Source organism: Fukomys damarensis, unplaced genomic scaffold, assembly GCF_012274545.1.
Source record: "Fukomys damarensis isolate Sample0158 unplaced genomic scaffold, DMR_v1.0_HiC HiC_scaffold_19, whole genome shotgun sequence".
NCBI classification, from domain to species: Eukaryota; Metazoa; Chordata; class Mammalia; order Rodentia; family Bathyergidae; genus Fukomys; species Fukomys damarensis.
Window position 1 is genome coordinate 57,121,725 of NW_022900931.1, and position 14,805 is coordinate 57,136,529.

Below are 14,805 nucleotides of genomic sequence, written 5' to 3' on the forward strand. Positions count from 1 at the left end.
CTGAGTTTGACCCCCTACTGCGGGGGGGGGGGGAAGAGTCCACTGTATCTTACACTGAAAGCTGGAGACTTGAGAGAGTGGGAAGGGGTATCATAAAAAAGCAGAAATAAATACTGACATTTTAATATCACTAGTATTTATATTAGTATTATAGAGGGGTAGAAACTAAAGATAAATAAAACCCATACTATGTAGCCAGGCTGGTCTTAAACTCACAGCAATCCTCATACCTCAGTCTCTTGAATGCTGGGACTATAGGCATACAATGCAGTGCTGGGGATTGCATCCACGGCTTTTACACTGATTTATATCCCCAGTCCATTTTTTATTTTTAATTTTAAGGCATGATCTCTCTAAACTCAAACTTGCAGTCTTCCTTCCTCATCTTCCAGGGGATTATAGGCACGTGCCACAATGCCTGGCTTCTAATACTTTTTGTGCCTTAAAGAACTCAAAGTAAAACAAGCTAAGAAGTTATTGAATGGAAAAGGGATTGATGGTTGGAAAAGTAGATTCAGAGGTATTAAACTGTAGTATAGGAAAAAATTAAAGATATGTCTGTTCAGGGAAAAATACTGAAAGGATTATTTTTGCAGGACATAGATCATTTATACTTTTATACATGCATCCCTAGATTACTATTGTAAAACACTGCTTATTGTTCCAAATACTTCCCCTTTTCAGGTATCTGTCATTGGGTAAGTAATCTTTTAAAGTATGAATTTCTTTGTTTTTGGGAAAATAATCCTACAACCTAGTTTCTAATCTTTCAAATAGCTGTGAATCATTTTCTCATATAATGAAAACACTAGGAAAATATTTCTAAGTAGAAATTTTAAAACTGGATATATTCCATTGCTGTATTCAGAGTGCTGCTGATTTTTTGTTTGGTTGTTTTTTATACTATGGATCGAACTCAGGACCTTGTGCTTATAAGGCAGGTGTGGTGCCACTGAGCTAAATCCCTGGCCCTTAAGTTGATTCTTTAAGAACTGTTCAATAATAAAATACTTGTGACCACTGAAACTACTTTTTTCAGATGCTAACTTATTTTTCAGGTTTAAGGAAAGACTAGCTCGAGTCTTTCTCCAATGCAGTTAATATTCCTTTACTCATTTTTCATATGATGGAACAGAAAGACCGAATTATTCAATCTAATGAATGTAAAAACTAAGTTCAAAACTCTATTTCTTCTTTGAGTTCATTAACTCCAATACTTATACAAGAAGTTATAAACAAAATTTTGTATCAACCAGATTAACTTTTTACACTTACAGAAATTTTTAGACTTGCCTACAAATTTGACAAGTATCACCCATAAAAAATAATTTTTGCTTTAGCCAGGCTTAGTACTTATTACCCTATAAATATCTAATTATAAGCCTATGCTGGTATAGTTAGTCAATTAACTTCCAGTCTTATTTCTATTCAGGTTTAGAGATCCTTCAAGGAAATTCCATTACTCTATGATCTTAACCTCCACACAGACACACATTCTTATAGGTCTACTTCTTTAAAATTTGAATATAATTATGGTCTAGAAGTTACTTAAACAGATTTTTTTTTTTTTTTGGTGCTGTTGGGGATTGAACCCTGAGCCATGAGCTACATATCCCCAGACTATTTCATGATTTTATTTTGTGGCAGGGTCTCAATAAGTTGCCTAGATGGGATTTGAAACACAATCTTCCTGCCTTACCTCCACAAGTGCCAGAGCATATGCCACAGCTCCCAGATTTAACAAATCTTTTAACAGTCTTTCACTTTGTCATAAACATTTCATGAAAAATGCTGACTTCATAGTAATCCTTCTTCATAGAAAAGAATGATTGTTTTTAGTCTTTTAATGCTTCTAAATTTACTAAATTTTCTAAATTACTGTGTATAGGTGGTGTTCAAGGTCAGCACAGGCAACTATGCAAGACTCTCAAAGTAAGAAAAGGGTTGTGAATCTAGCTTTGTGGTAGAGGTTTTCTCCATCATGCTTCAGTTCCTGGGTTTAATCCTAAATTTAAAAAGAATTATATAATATATACAAAAATTATGTGTGTATTTGTATTTTCAATACTATGTATTACTTTAATATGGAGTAATACCAATAGGCAGCACAGGAATTCCAAAAAATTAGAAGATAAGTGTATTACTCAGAAATAGTTAATGGAAAAGAAACTTGAGACCTGACTTAAAAGAAACATAGTATATGGACAGCAGAACATAACACAATGAAAAGTACTTATGTTAGGGCCAGGGATTTAGCTCAGTGGTGCTGCCACCTGCCTTGCAGGCACAAGGTTCTGAGTTTGATCCCTGGTACCCCAAAAAAAGCACTCCTGTTATACCATATGTCAAACCTGTAGAGAAAATTTGGAAGACTAGAAGATAATACCTGAGAATGCTAGAAAAAGAAAATAAAGAAGAAATTAGCAAGGATTTTCTATAAGCAAAAGCTGAAAAGATTAGGTAAGGAAATATTGTGGTAGTTTCAAAAAGAAGAGAGATTTCAATTTCAACAGGTAATAATGTTATTTTGTTAGGAAAGTAACAATATAAATTGAATGAATTAGGATAAAATTTATAAGAAAGCCAAACTATACTTATAACAATGAAGAGATGAAGAGTTTTCCTAAAATTAGAAATTTCATTTGACTCAGCTATTCCCCTTTTTAGTATCTTCCCCAAAGAGTTAAAGACATCATATTATAGGGATACATGTATTTCCATGTTTATAACAGCACAATTTGTAATATAGCTAAATCTTGGAAACAGCCCTGTACATGTGCCCATTACCAGATGAATGGATAAAGAAAATGTGGTATTCATACACAATGCAGTACTACTCTGTCATAAAGAAAGATACCTGAGGCATTTGTAGGTAAATGAATGCAACTTGAGACCATAAAATTAAGTGCAATAAATAAAATACACAAGCTTAAATATCTCATGGTTTCTACTATACAAGAACCATAAAGAGCAAAACAGAAGATAAATAGAAGTAGGGAAATCTTCAAATAGCCGGGGGAACACGAGCCCAATGGAAGCAAAAGAAAGGGATTGGGTTGGGGGGGAGAAGAATTAAAGGGGGAAAGAATGAAGACAATAAAGCTTTTGCAAATGGGAAGGGGACCATGAGTTGGATGGTGAGGGAAGAGAAAAGAAAGGTAGGGGACAGAAAAAAGAGAAATAGAAATATATTATGTACATGTACCAACTCCCCACAATAATAATAATCATTATGTACTACAAATGTGTACTAATAAAAAGAAAGAAGAGTTTTCACTTTGTATAATATCAGTAGGAAATGAGAATATATCAGAATGGCAAAATATTTCATAGGCTGATAAACATAATTATGAATAGATTCACAAGAAATAATGACAGTGATAGAAAATTCACGCTGAAATCCTTGTAGGAACAACATAATTTAGAAATAGGACAAGGAAAAGAATAAGAGCTGAAAAAGTAATTTTTATTTTGATATACTATCACAAAATATTTAAGAGGACAGATGGTACATCTGAGGGACTAGAGTGGAAGTGGGATAGGTGCTGAATATGTTAATAATACATCATCTACATCAAGCAGTGATAAAGTCTGAGACTAGACAGGGTTATAATTTATTGGTTGATCCCCTGGAGATAAATGAGACAATTAAGAATAAGAGTACAAGCCAGATGTGGTGGCACATGCCTGCAATCCCAGCACTGGGGAGGTTAAGGTGGGAGGATCATTGACGTTCAAGGCCATCCCAGGATACATGGTGAGTTATCCTGAACTGCATAGTGAGACCCTGTCTCAACCCACCCTCCACCCTCCACCCGCCAAAATATCCAAAACAACAACTAAGAGAACAGTGAAATAATATTTTTTTTAAATGTACATTATTTTGGTTAGGCAATGTTCAGGCAATAGGGTCACAGTGGTAAAATGGACCAAGTTGTTGATAAGCGCTCAAGGAATTAGGATAAGAATGTGTTAGTGTTGTTTCCCCAAACCAAGAGTTGATTTTGGGATGATCATCGCTAAAAATTAAGCACAAAGGCTTAATGGGGAAGAAAATGCTATCTGTGGCATCAGCCTGGGCCAAGACAAGTGAGGTCTTTTTTTTTTTGGTATCAGAAATTGAACTCAGGACCTTGTGCTTGCAAGGCAGGTGTGATGCCACTGAGCTAAATCCCCAGACTAGACAAATGAGTTTAAAAATTAACAGCTAACCCTCCCACCCCCAGCACTGGGGGTTGAATCCAGGCTGTTCCCAGCATTTTTTATTTTGAAAAGAGGTTTTACCGGGTTGCCCAGGATGGGCTCAAACTTGCAATGTTTTTTTTGGTACTGGGGATCAAACTCAGGAGCTTTCTCTTGTTAGGAAGGCAGTGGAACCACTGAGCTAAATCCCCAGCCCTTATACTTGCAATCTTAATAGCTCACTATTTCAAATAGTTAATAGGTAGTAGATCTATAGTGAGAATGGGAATTTAGACTTAGTGTAGCAAAAAAAATTTGAGGTATTATGAAGAAAAGGAAAGAAAACAGTAAATAGGGAGAACACCAATCAAGATTTTTGTCTTTTTAAAGTACAGATGTCTGATTTCTTCTTTAATGTCTTCTGTGATCCATCGATTGTTCAGGAGAGTATTGTTCAATTTTCATGTGTTTGTGAAGTTTCTATGGTTTTTTGTGCTATTGATGTCCAGCTTGATTGCACTATGATCTGATAATATACAGGGAATAACTTTGATTCTTTTGCATTGATTCAAACCTGTTCTGTGAGCTAGTATGTGATCTATCTTGGAGAATGACCCATGTGCAGCCGAAAAGAATGTATATTCTGATTTTGTGGGGTGGAACACTCAATAGACATCTATTAAGTCCATGCATTCAAAAGCTTGGTTCAGTTCTGATATTTGTTGTTGATTTTTTGCCTAGATGATCTGTCTATTTGTGAAAGTGGGGTATTTAGATCCTCCACCGTAATTGTATTAGTGCTTATTTGGTTTTTCATGTTTCTTAATATTTCTTTTATATAGTTGGGGCATTAATATTTGGTGCATAAGACAGTTTTTACAAAGAAATGAAAATGCCAGTACAACATACAAGAATCTGTGGGACACAATGAAAGCAGTTCTACGTGGAAAATTCATAGCACTGAATGCCCACACTAGGAAAACAGAGCAAGCTCAAATAAACAACCTAATGATGAATCTTAGACTCCTAGAAAAACAAGAGCAAGAAAAACCCAAAGCTCGAACAAGAGAGGAAATTATAACGATTAGAGCAGAAATCAATGCAATGGAAACTAAGAAAACAATACAAAAAATAAATGAATCAAAGAGTTGGTTTTTTTAAAGAATAGATAAAATCGAAAGAATGAATAAACCCTTAGCTAACTTTATCAAAAAAGGAAAGGTTCAGATGCATGCAATTAGGAATGAAAAAGATGAAGTCAAAACAGATCCAACAGAAATCCAGAGGATAGTCAATACCTACTTTGAGAACCTGTACTCTAACAAAATGGAAAACACAAAAGAAATGGACAGATTTCTAGATACTTATGAATTACCAAAGTTGAACAAAGAAGGTAAAACATTTTAAACACCTCAATTACAATCAGTGAAATTGAATATGTAATTAAAAACTTACCAACAAAGTAAAGCCCAGGTCCTGATGGATTCACTGCTGAATTTTACAAGACATTTAGAGAAGATCTACTGCCATTACTCTTCAGACTTTTCAAGGAAATTGAAAGGGATACAATACTTCCAAATTCATTCCTGGAAGCAACTATCACTTTGATTCCCAAACCAGGGAAAGACGCAACTAAAAAAGAGAACTATAGGGCAATCTCCTTAATGAATATAGATGCAAAAATCCTTAATAAGATACTAGCAAACAGAATACAAAGGATCATCAAGAAGATCATACATCCTGACCAAGTCGGATTTTTTCCAGAGATCAAGGATGGTTCAACGTACATAAGTCAATAAATGTAATACACTATATTAACAGAGTCAAGGACAAAAACCATATGATCCTCTCGATAGATGAAGAAAAAGCATTTGATAAAATTCAACACCCATTCATGATAAAAACCCTGCAAAAAATTGGAATAGATGGACTATATCTCAACTTAATAAAGACTATCTATGAAAAACCAACAGCCAACATCATATTAAATGGCCAAAAACTGAAAACCTTCAGGTTAAAATCAGGAACAAGACAAGGATGCCCACTATGACCACTCCTCTTCAATATAGTTCTGGAAACATTAGCTACAGCAATTAGACAAGGGAAAGAAATTAAAGCAATAAAAATAAGAAAGGAAGAAGTTAAACTGTTGGAGACCAAGACCTATGTGCGCGTCCACCCTCCATGTGTGCCCCTCCACCTTGTGTGTGTGTGTGCCCCTGATAGGAACTTTACACCCTCCCGGGGACATCCTAACCCCTCCCAGCGACATTCTGGCCATGCCCTACCTTATCTAGCTAGACCAGCCTAGGTTAGGTAACCTAGCAACCGGGAAAGTCCCTGCTCATCCCTGCCTGCATAAAAGCTGCTGTGTGAGAAATAAAAATTGTCAAATTTGACCACTAAAAGAGCTCTGTTTGGTTCTTGTCTTCCTGCGTCGTTCCCGTTCCCGATCCGGTGTTCCCCTCCTCGAGCCCTACTAATAACGAACCCCGCTGGCCGGGGCATTAAACTGTCATTATTTGCTGACGATATGTACTCTACATTGAAGGCCCAAAAAACTCTACCAAAGATTTCTAGACTTAATTGACACTTTTAGCAGAGTAGCTGGATACAAGGTCAACACCCAAAAATCAACAGCCTTCTTGTACAAAAATAACAGAGTCACTGAGAGAGAAATTAGGGAAACAATTCCTTTCACAATAGCATCCAAAAAAATGAAGTATCTAGGAATCAATCTAACAAAAGGAGTAAAGGAACTCTACACTGAAAACTACAGCACTCTGAAAAAAAGAGATCAAAGAGGATATAAGAAAATGGAAAGATATCCCCTGCTCCTGGGTAGGAAGAATCAACATAGTGAAAATGGCCATACTACCAAAACTGATATACGGATTCAATGCAATGCCAATTGAAATTCCAACACTATATTTCACAGAACTAGAAAAAAGAAGCCAAAAATTCATTTGGAACCATAAGACACCTAGAATAGCAAAAGCCATCCTAGGCAACAGACACATGGCAGCGGGTATAACAATTCCCAATTTGAAACTATACTACAAAGCCACTGTGATTAAAAACAGCATGGTGGCCAGGGATTTAGCTCAGCGGTTTGGTGGCCTGCCTTACAAGCGCAAGGATCCTAGTTCAATCCCCCGTACAAAAAAAACCAAAAACCAGCATGGTACTGGCAAAGAAACAGACCTGAAGATCAGTGGAACAGATTGGAAGACACAAAAACAACTCCAGATGTACTCAGCTATCTCATCTTTGACAAAGGAGCTGGCCATCCCCAATGGAGGAAGGATGGCTTCTTTAATAAATGGGGTTGGAAAAACTGGATCTCAACCTGCCAAAGATTAAAACTAGACCCTTATCTTTCATCATGCACTAAATTAAAATTCAAGTGGATTAAAGATCTAAATATTAAAACAGAAACTCTAAACTTGCTGGAAGATAAGTTAGGCAGAGCTTTTAAAGACAGTGGCATAGGAAAAGACTTTATGAACAAATCCTCAGTGGCACGGGAACTAGCAGAAAGAATCAACAACTGGGATCTCATCTTATTAAAAAGCTTCTGCACTGCAAAGGAAACCATCAACAGAACTAAGAGACAACCTACAATGTGGGAAAAAATTTTTACCAGCTGCTCCTCAAAGGACTATTATCTAGAATATATAAAGAACTCAAAACAATCAGCACCCCCAGTATAAAGACCCAATTCAAAAATGGGCATCTGAAATGAACAGACATTTCTCAGACAAAGAAGTAAAAGCAGCAAGTAAATACATGAAAAAATGTTCGACATCACTGGTAATTCTAGAGATGCAAATGAAAACAACACTGAGATTCCATCTCACCCCACAAAGAATGGGTGCTATCAAGAAATCAAACAATAACAAATGTTGGCAGGGTTGTGGGGAGAAAGGAACCCTTCTCTATTGTTGGTGGGAGTGCAGAGTGGTGCAACCACTATGGAAATCAATATGGAGATACCTCAAAGAGTTGGGACTAGAGGTTCCATGTGACCCAGCCATCCCTCTTCTGGGTTATCTTTACAAAAGAATTAAAAGAATCATACCAGAGTGATATATGCACACCCATATTTATAGTGGCACAGTTTGTAATAGCTAAAACTTGGAAACAGCCCATTTGCCCATCAGTTGGAGATTGGATAAAGATGAGTTTTTTCTATAAAATGGAATACTACTCAACTATAAAGAATGAGAAATTAGACTCATTCATAGGAAAATGGATACATATTGAGGATATATTCCTAAGTGAAATAAACAAGTCACACATGTATAAATACTGAATAGTTTCCCTGGTGTGAATAAACTGTAATAGTACATAAGATCCTAATGAGATAACTGACATTGTGAAATGGGAAGAAAAGGGCTAAAGGTATAGGGAAAGTGGGAAGGGTAGGGGAAAAGTAATAAGGGAAAAAATACAAGAAGATGAAAAAAATGGAAATAAAGTGTTTGTAAAGGGGGAGGGGAGGAGGGGGTGGAGGGCAGGGACAAGGGGAAAAAAATGAGAACCAAGACCACCTGTCATGTAAAGGTACAAGATCCCAATAATGAATGTAACTGTACTGTATACATAAAATGTACCAATAAACTCAATAAAAGAAAAAAAAAAGCACAGATGTAAAGAATCCCTTATAGAAATCACAATGGACTGAGAATGCTAGAAAAAGGATATAAATCAAAAAGAGATCTGAAAAAAAGGGAATATCTTTGGTAACACAAAGCAAACTACGAATCAATTTAAAGAGAGTATTTAGAAGTCTGTTTTTTGTTGCTTTTTTGAGACAGGGTCTCACTATGTAGTTGAGACTAACCTGGAACTCACTATGTAGCCCAGGGTGGCCTTGAACTCAAAGTGATCCTCCTTTCTCAGCCTCCCAAGTGCTGGTATTATAGGCGTGTGCTACCACACCTGGCGAAAAGTCTGATTTTTTATTGTTGTTATTTTTATTTGATTATTATTATTTTGGTACTGGGGATTGAACTTGGGACCTTGTGTTTGTGAGGCAGGCAGTGGAATCACTGAGCTAAATCCCTGGCCCTGTTTTTTTTTGGGTTTTTTTTTTTTCCCTGCATTTCTCATTTTTATTTGACAGAAAAAGTTGCTCCCTGTTGGTTTTTTCTGCTTTGTTTTTTTGGGGTCTTTTTGGTATTTTGAGACAGGGTCTCACTATGTATTTGAGACTGAACTGGAACTCACTATGTGTAGCCCAGGCTGGTCTCGAACTCACAGCAATCCTCCTGCCTCAGCCTCTGAGTGCTGGGATTACAGGCGTGCGCCAAACTCCCTGTTGTTTTTCAAAAAGAAAGGAACCTTGCTAAATTCCCCAGGCTGACCTAAATTGCTGGCCTCTTAAAAATATTACTAAAACATTTCAAATGTACTACCCACTACTTGATTCTTTTAAGATTTACCTTCCACTAATTTTCACCTATCTGAAAGTCAAAAACTCACTTAAGCAGGCACGATTTGCAAATGATATCCATGGCTCTTCTCCTCGTTCCAATTTGAGGATCACATCAGGTTTGGTCATATCACACCCTGACAAGGGAAAAGAAGACTTAAAATTGGTTGAGCTTCAATATATTTAAAAGTTGATTAAGAGAGAGGGAGGATGGGGAGGAGAAGGGGAAGTTAAAGAATTAAGATATATTATGTACATGTACCAATTCCCATGATTAATGAAATCATGATGTACTAATAAAAATAAAAACAATAAAGATGAGTAAGGTGTATGTATGTTCAGAACTGCTACCGCAACCCACAGCATGGGGTCTGAAGCCAGAGAGAGCCAGTGGGAGATGAAGAAAAGATAAAGAAACCAAGAAAGAAGGATACATACCACAATTATGCTTGAAAGTTGGGACCAGGTGGAACCATAGCTTGTTGGGAGTTAATGGCTGCCTGGAGCACCATGGGCTCTTTACAGTAGAAGGCAAACAGGAAGAGAAGGAGGGGCAAATAGTGCTAAATGGCCTAGGTGGAAACCAGTGTGATTGTTGTGATTGGGGCATGCACAGGAAAAGAACAAGGAAGTATACAATGTAACTGTCTCCCAGGAGCTATCCAGGGCCTAAAATAGGAGTCAAACAGTGTGTCCCTTTGTGTCTCCAATCTATGAGGAGAGAGGGAGTAGGGAGGAGAAACACAGTAGGGATTAGGTGAAGGGCTACAGTCAGGCTCTGCCCATGGCATAATGACAAATAAGATTCTCATATTTGCTACATTAAACTTAGCACATTGTACTAGGCAAGTAAACACAGTCATTTTTCTGCTAACCAAAAGCTATTTATCATCTTTTATCCTTGAAATTCAAGATTAAACATACTTTAGGCACTAAGAGGAAGTTTCAGAGTTTTCCTTACCCACAGAGATGAGGTGGCAATAGTTTTCCAACATCACATCCACGTACAGAGTCTTCTGAGCAGAATCTAGGTGCTGCCATTCCTCCCAACTAAAGTCCACAGTCACATCTTTGAATGATACTGATCCCTGCAATGGTTTGGGATTGTGGTCTATGTCAGGCAAGAGACAAGAATATCTGTGCTCACAATTTCTATTCAACAGAAGGTTGAACTGAAGGTTCTGGACAATGAAGTAAGCAAGGCAAGACAGAAAAGAATTACTACAATAACAGAGTTCAGGAAGGTCACAGGCAGGTCAATATAACTATTTTTATATACTAGCAAAAAATGGAAATTAAATAAAATACAATTTACTATAACATTTTTTAAAGTTCCAAGGTTTAATAAACACAAACATTCGTGTTTATGACTGATACAATGAAAACAAAATATACTCAGAGAACTTTTCTCCTCTCTCTTTTAATTTTGTAATTTTTTTGGTGCTAGGGATTGAACCCAGGGACTTGTGCAGATGAGGCAAACAGTCTATCACTGAGCTAAGTCACTAGCCATGCTGAGAGAATTTGAAGATATCTAAAGTAAAGATGTGTACTATATTATTGAGCTGGAAAGTTATATAATCACTAATGACTACTGTCTTGAATTTAAATTGTTAATCAGCATTTTATTTAATATTTATTTTTGTTTTTTTTTGAGACAAGGTCTTGCTACATAGTCCAGGCTGACCTTGAGCTCATGGCAATCCCACGCCATCACGCCTGGCTTAAAAAGTATTTTAGTATTTTCCTCTGCCTTACCGGAGTCCTTTACAGTGTTTTAGGTGATAGCATAATATGGGAAGTTATTTTTTAATGTTATTGATACAGAGTTTCCTGTTTGGGATCATAAAAATAGGTTCTGGAAATAATGGTGATAGTTATATAACATTGTAAATGTACTTATTAACCAAACATACGTTTAACAATGATTAAAATATAAATTTTGTTTTATGTATTTAACCACAATATAAAATTTCAAAAAGCACAAGGAATACAAAGATGTGTAAACAAGCACCAGCGTGAGCATTTGGTGAACTGAAAAAGCAGCAAAGATGTTCAATATTTTATATGAGAAGACCAGGCTGGGTGTAAGGACACACACGTAATCTCAGCACTTCAGGAGGCTGAGGCCGCATATTTGAGCCTGTTTTTAAACTGGAAAGCTATATGCAGCTCAGTGTGAAGGCCCTGAGATCAATTTCTAGTACTGCCAAAATTTTTATTTTTTAAAAATGGGAAGACAAGTGCTAAGACTGAGAGAGGCGCCTAAAAATAGTACCAATGGGATGGAGGGAATTGTAGTATCAGAGCAGAAATTGCCACTAAACTGTTTTGCAGTGGAAGAGAGACATTTAACTCTTAGCTGTATTATCAGGTGGGTAAAGATTTGATAAAAACAAGTAATTTGAAAAAAATACAATAATAGGATGGACAGAGGATAATGAGTTAACTCATCTTGGACATATATGCAGGTGGTAATACATAGTCAGAGGTTGGATAGTTTTAAACGCTCAGTATAGAGGTATAAAATTAAAATTTTGGGGGCATGAGGGGCGGAATGGGATTAAATAAAATTTATTACAAATTAAAATTATTTGAACACTGTTAAAATAAATGATAGGTTGAGAATAGACAACAGAAGACTAAAGAAGAAAAAAATTAATACCTAACCTAGAGAATAGCAGTATTTAAGAGCTTTCTACATAAAGGTGATTTTTAATGAAACTGGAAGGAGTATCTTTAAAACCAAAAGCAGACTATTTCAAGTTATACTCCCAGTTTAATATGGTAGTCTATGTGTACACATTTACTTTTTCTGTACCTAAATACAAATTAGAAGAAATTTCAAAATAGAAATAAATCTATTACCACCATCAGTATACTAGGAAAGATGTTAATAGGTCACAGATTTTTATGAATTTGAGCAAAATTAAAGGATCGTAAAGGACAAACACAGATCCTCAATTCTCGGTAGAAGCTGCTAATCATATCTCCAACCTCAAAGCCTCAAGATAGGACCTTTTTTTTTTTTTGTTCTGGGTATTGAGCTACAACCTCAGCTTTTTATTTTTTCAGTTTGAGACAGGGTCTTGCTAAGTCACTAAATTGCCCAATCCTCCTGCCTCAGCCTCTGAGAGTGGTGGTATTACAGGCTTACATCATCACGTCCAAGACTTCTTGTCATTTACTTAACAGCACTTTATCCATTTCATGTTCCTCTTTTTACCCAGGTCTTTGGAAGTGACAAAAGCTCATGTCTTTTTCTATCTACACAAGACAGGTTCATTCAGTAATATATTCTCATTAATTCAAGGAAATGCATTTTTGTCCCAGTATAGCTTCTGGAAGAACATTGAAAAACAAGGAGATGGGGACCAATTTTCTGCAGGAGAAGATGGGAAGGAGGATTTAGGAAACCATATGCCCAAATATCTTTAAAAAAACAAAAACAAAAATAAGCAACTGGGCATGGTGGTGCAAGCCTGTAATACCTGTATTCAATAGGCCAAGGCAGGAGGTTCATTAAAAGTTTGAGGGAAGCCTAGGCTAAAATGTGAGTTCAAGCCAGCCTGGACTACACAGTGAGACTCTGTCTCAAAACACCAAAATAAAGAAAAACACAAACCAAAATAACTTGCAGAAATGAGTACAGCCATCATCTCACCTGAGCCATGGTTCTGAGATTTGGAAGAGATGAGCAGTCTTTCCTCTGGGCTTCTCTTTAGAAAAGGGCCAGTTCCTAAGACAGCAAAGCCAAGACAGGGGAAGAAAAAAACCCACATGAGACTATACATGATTTATAGGTCTCTTTTAACCTATGATTCAATTAAAACTGCTTCCATTTTTAGTCCTTATTTACTCTGCACATCCTAAGTAAGTATTGGGGTGTATAATAAGCTAGACACATCTTATTTTATTTCCAAATTCAGAGATACAGGATTTGGGGGAAGGAGCATAATCTAAAGGGCGAGTTCCTCTCCCTAATTTAAACATCAATTTCTCTCCTGAGCCTCCAACTATTATTCAGTTTTCCCCTAAACTGGTCTCTCTGAAGGCTCTCTCATTCATTTACACTACCACTAGTAACTTTACAACAATCATAACTTCATCCCCCAAGGAACAATACTGATACACACTTTCATGTTTTCCTAAGAGGAATAAATTGTGATTCTAATTTTTAGTTTTCCTATTGAGAGTTTTTTGTAAGTGAAAAGCATCTTTCCTTTCTTGACTATACATCATTTCATTTTTTTCTCAGGTTATTTTTATTATCTGGATTGGTATTAGATCTCTTTTAAAGGAAGGAATTTATCCTTTTATGGTGTGTGAGTTGCAAATGATTTTATAGTTTCTCATTTGACCGTGTTAGTCTCACACAGAAATACAATGTAAGGACTGATGTACAGCAGCACAGTCTTAGGACAGTGCTTGCCTAGAATGAATGAGGTCCTAGGTTTAATTCCCAGCAATGCAAAAGAACAAAATTAGAAATTATTTTGGGTTTGGCGATATAGCTGAGTGGTAAATTACATGCTTAGCATGTACAAGGCTACTCAGCATTTGAAAAACAAAATTAGCCATATGGTTAGTACCACTAGGTACTATAATCTGTATTTCCTTCATTCATCAAAGCTATATTTATTGTGTACTTTATTTCCTTCATATACAGTACATGAGTAGATCTGGTTACATATCTATTTAATTCCATCGATCTATTCATGTAAACCCCAGGATCAGCCTGTAGGGGTTTCTGGTGGTACTGTTTATTTTTTGAGACAGGCTTTCATTATGTAGTTCAGTCTTGCCTTGAACTCACTATGTAACCCAGGCTAGCCTCAAACTCATTTCGATCCTCTTACCTCAGCCTCCTGGGATTAAAGGCGTGTGCCACCACACCCAGCCAAATCTTCATTTTTAAATGTGCTTTTTTCTGGAACATATGCAATTACTAGAGTTTTTTTCCTTTGTCTTATCTTTGATGATTAGTGTACAATCTTTTTTCCCTGGAATTATAGGTATGCACCAACATGCCAGGTAAAGAAAGTTTTGTTGAGGGTCTGGGATTTAGCTCAGTGGTTCCAGTGCCTGCTTTGCAAGTACAGGGTCCTGAGTTCCATCCCTGGTACCAGAAAAAAAAAAAAAAAAAAAAAAAAAAAAAGTTTTGGGGTTTTTAAAAAAATTTTGTT

The 14,805-nt window shown here is 36.4% G+C and overlaps 1 protein-coding gene across 1 annotated transcript in view; it reads right to left on the minus strand.

Annotated features, from left to right (window-relative positions):
- Positions 1 to 14,805, minus strand: part of LOC104867533 (zinc finger protein 425) — a 71,712-nt gene that overhangs the window by 55,418 nt on the left and 1,489 nt on the right. The window contains exons 2-4 of the mRNA XM_033765984.1: positions 13,284 to 13,358; positions 10,581 to 10,800; positions 9,670 to 9,756 (exon numbers count right to left, since the gene is read on the minus strand). Of these exons, the coding sequence (XP_033621875.1) occupies positions 9,670 to 9,756; positions 10,581 to 10,800; positions 13,284 to 13,292 (316 nt within the window). The 5' untranslated portion in view covers positions 13,293 to 13,358. The remainder of the gene's footprint in view (positions 1 to 9,669; positions 9,757 to 10,580; positions 10,801 to 13,283; positions 13,359 to 14,805) is intronic.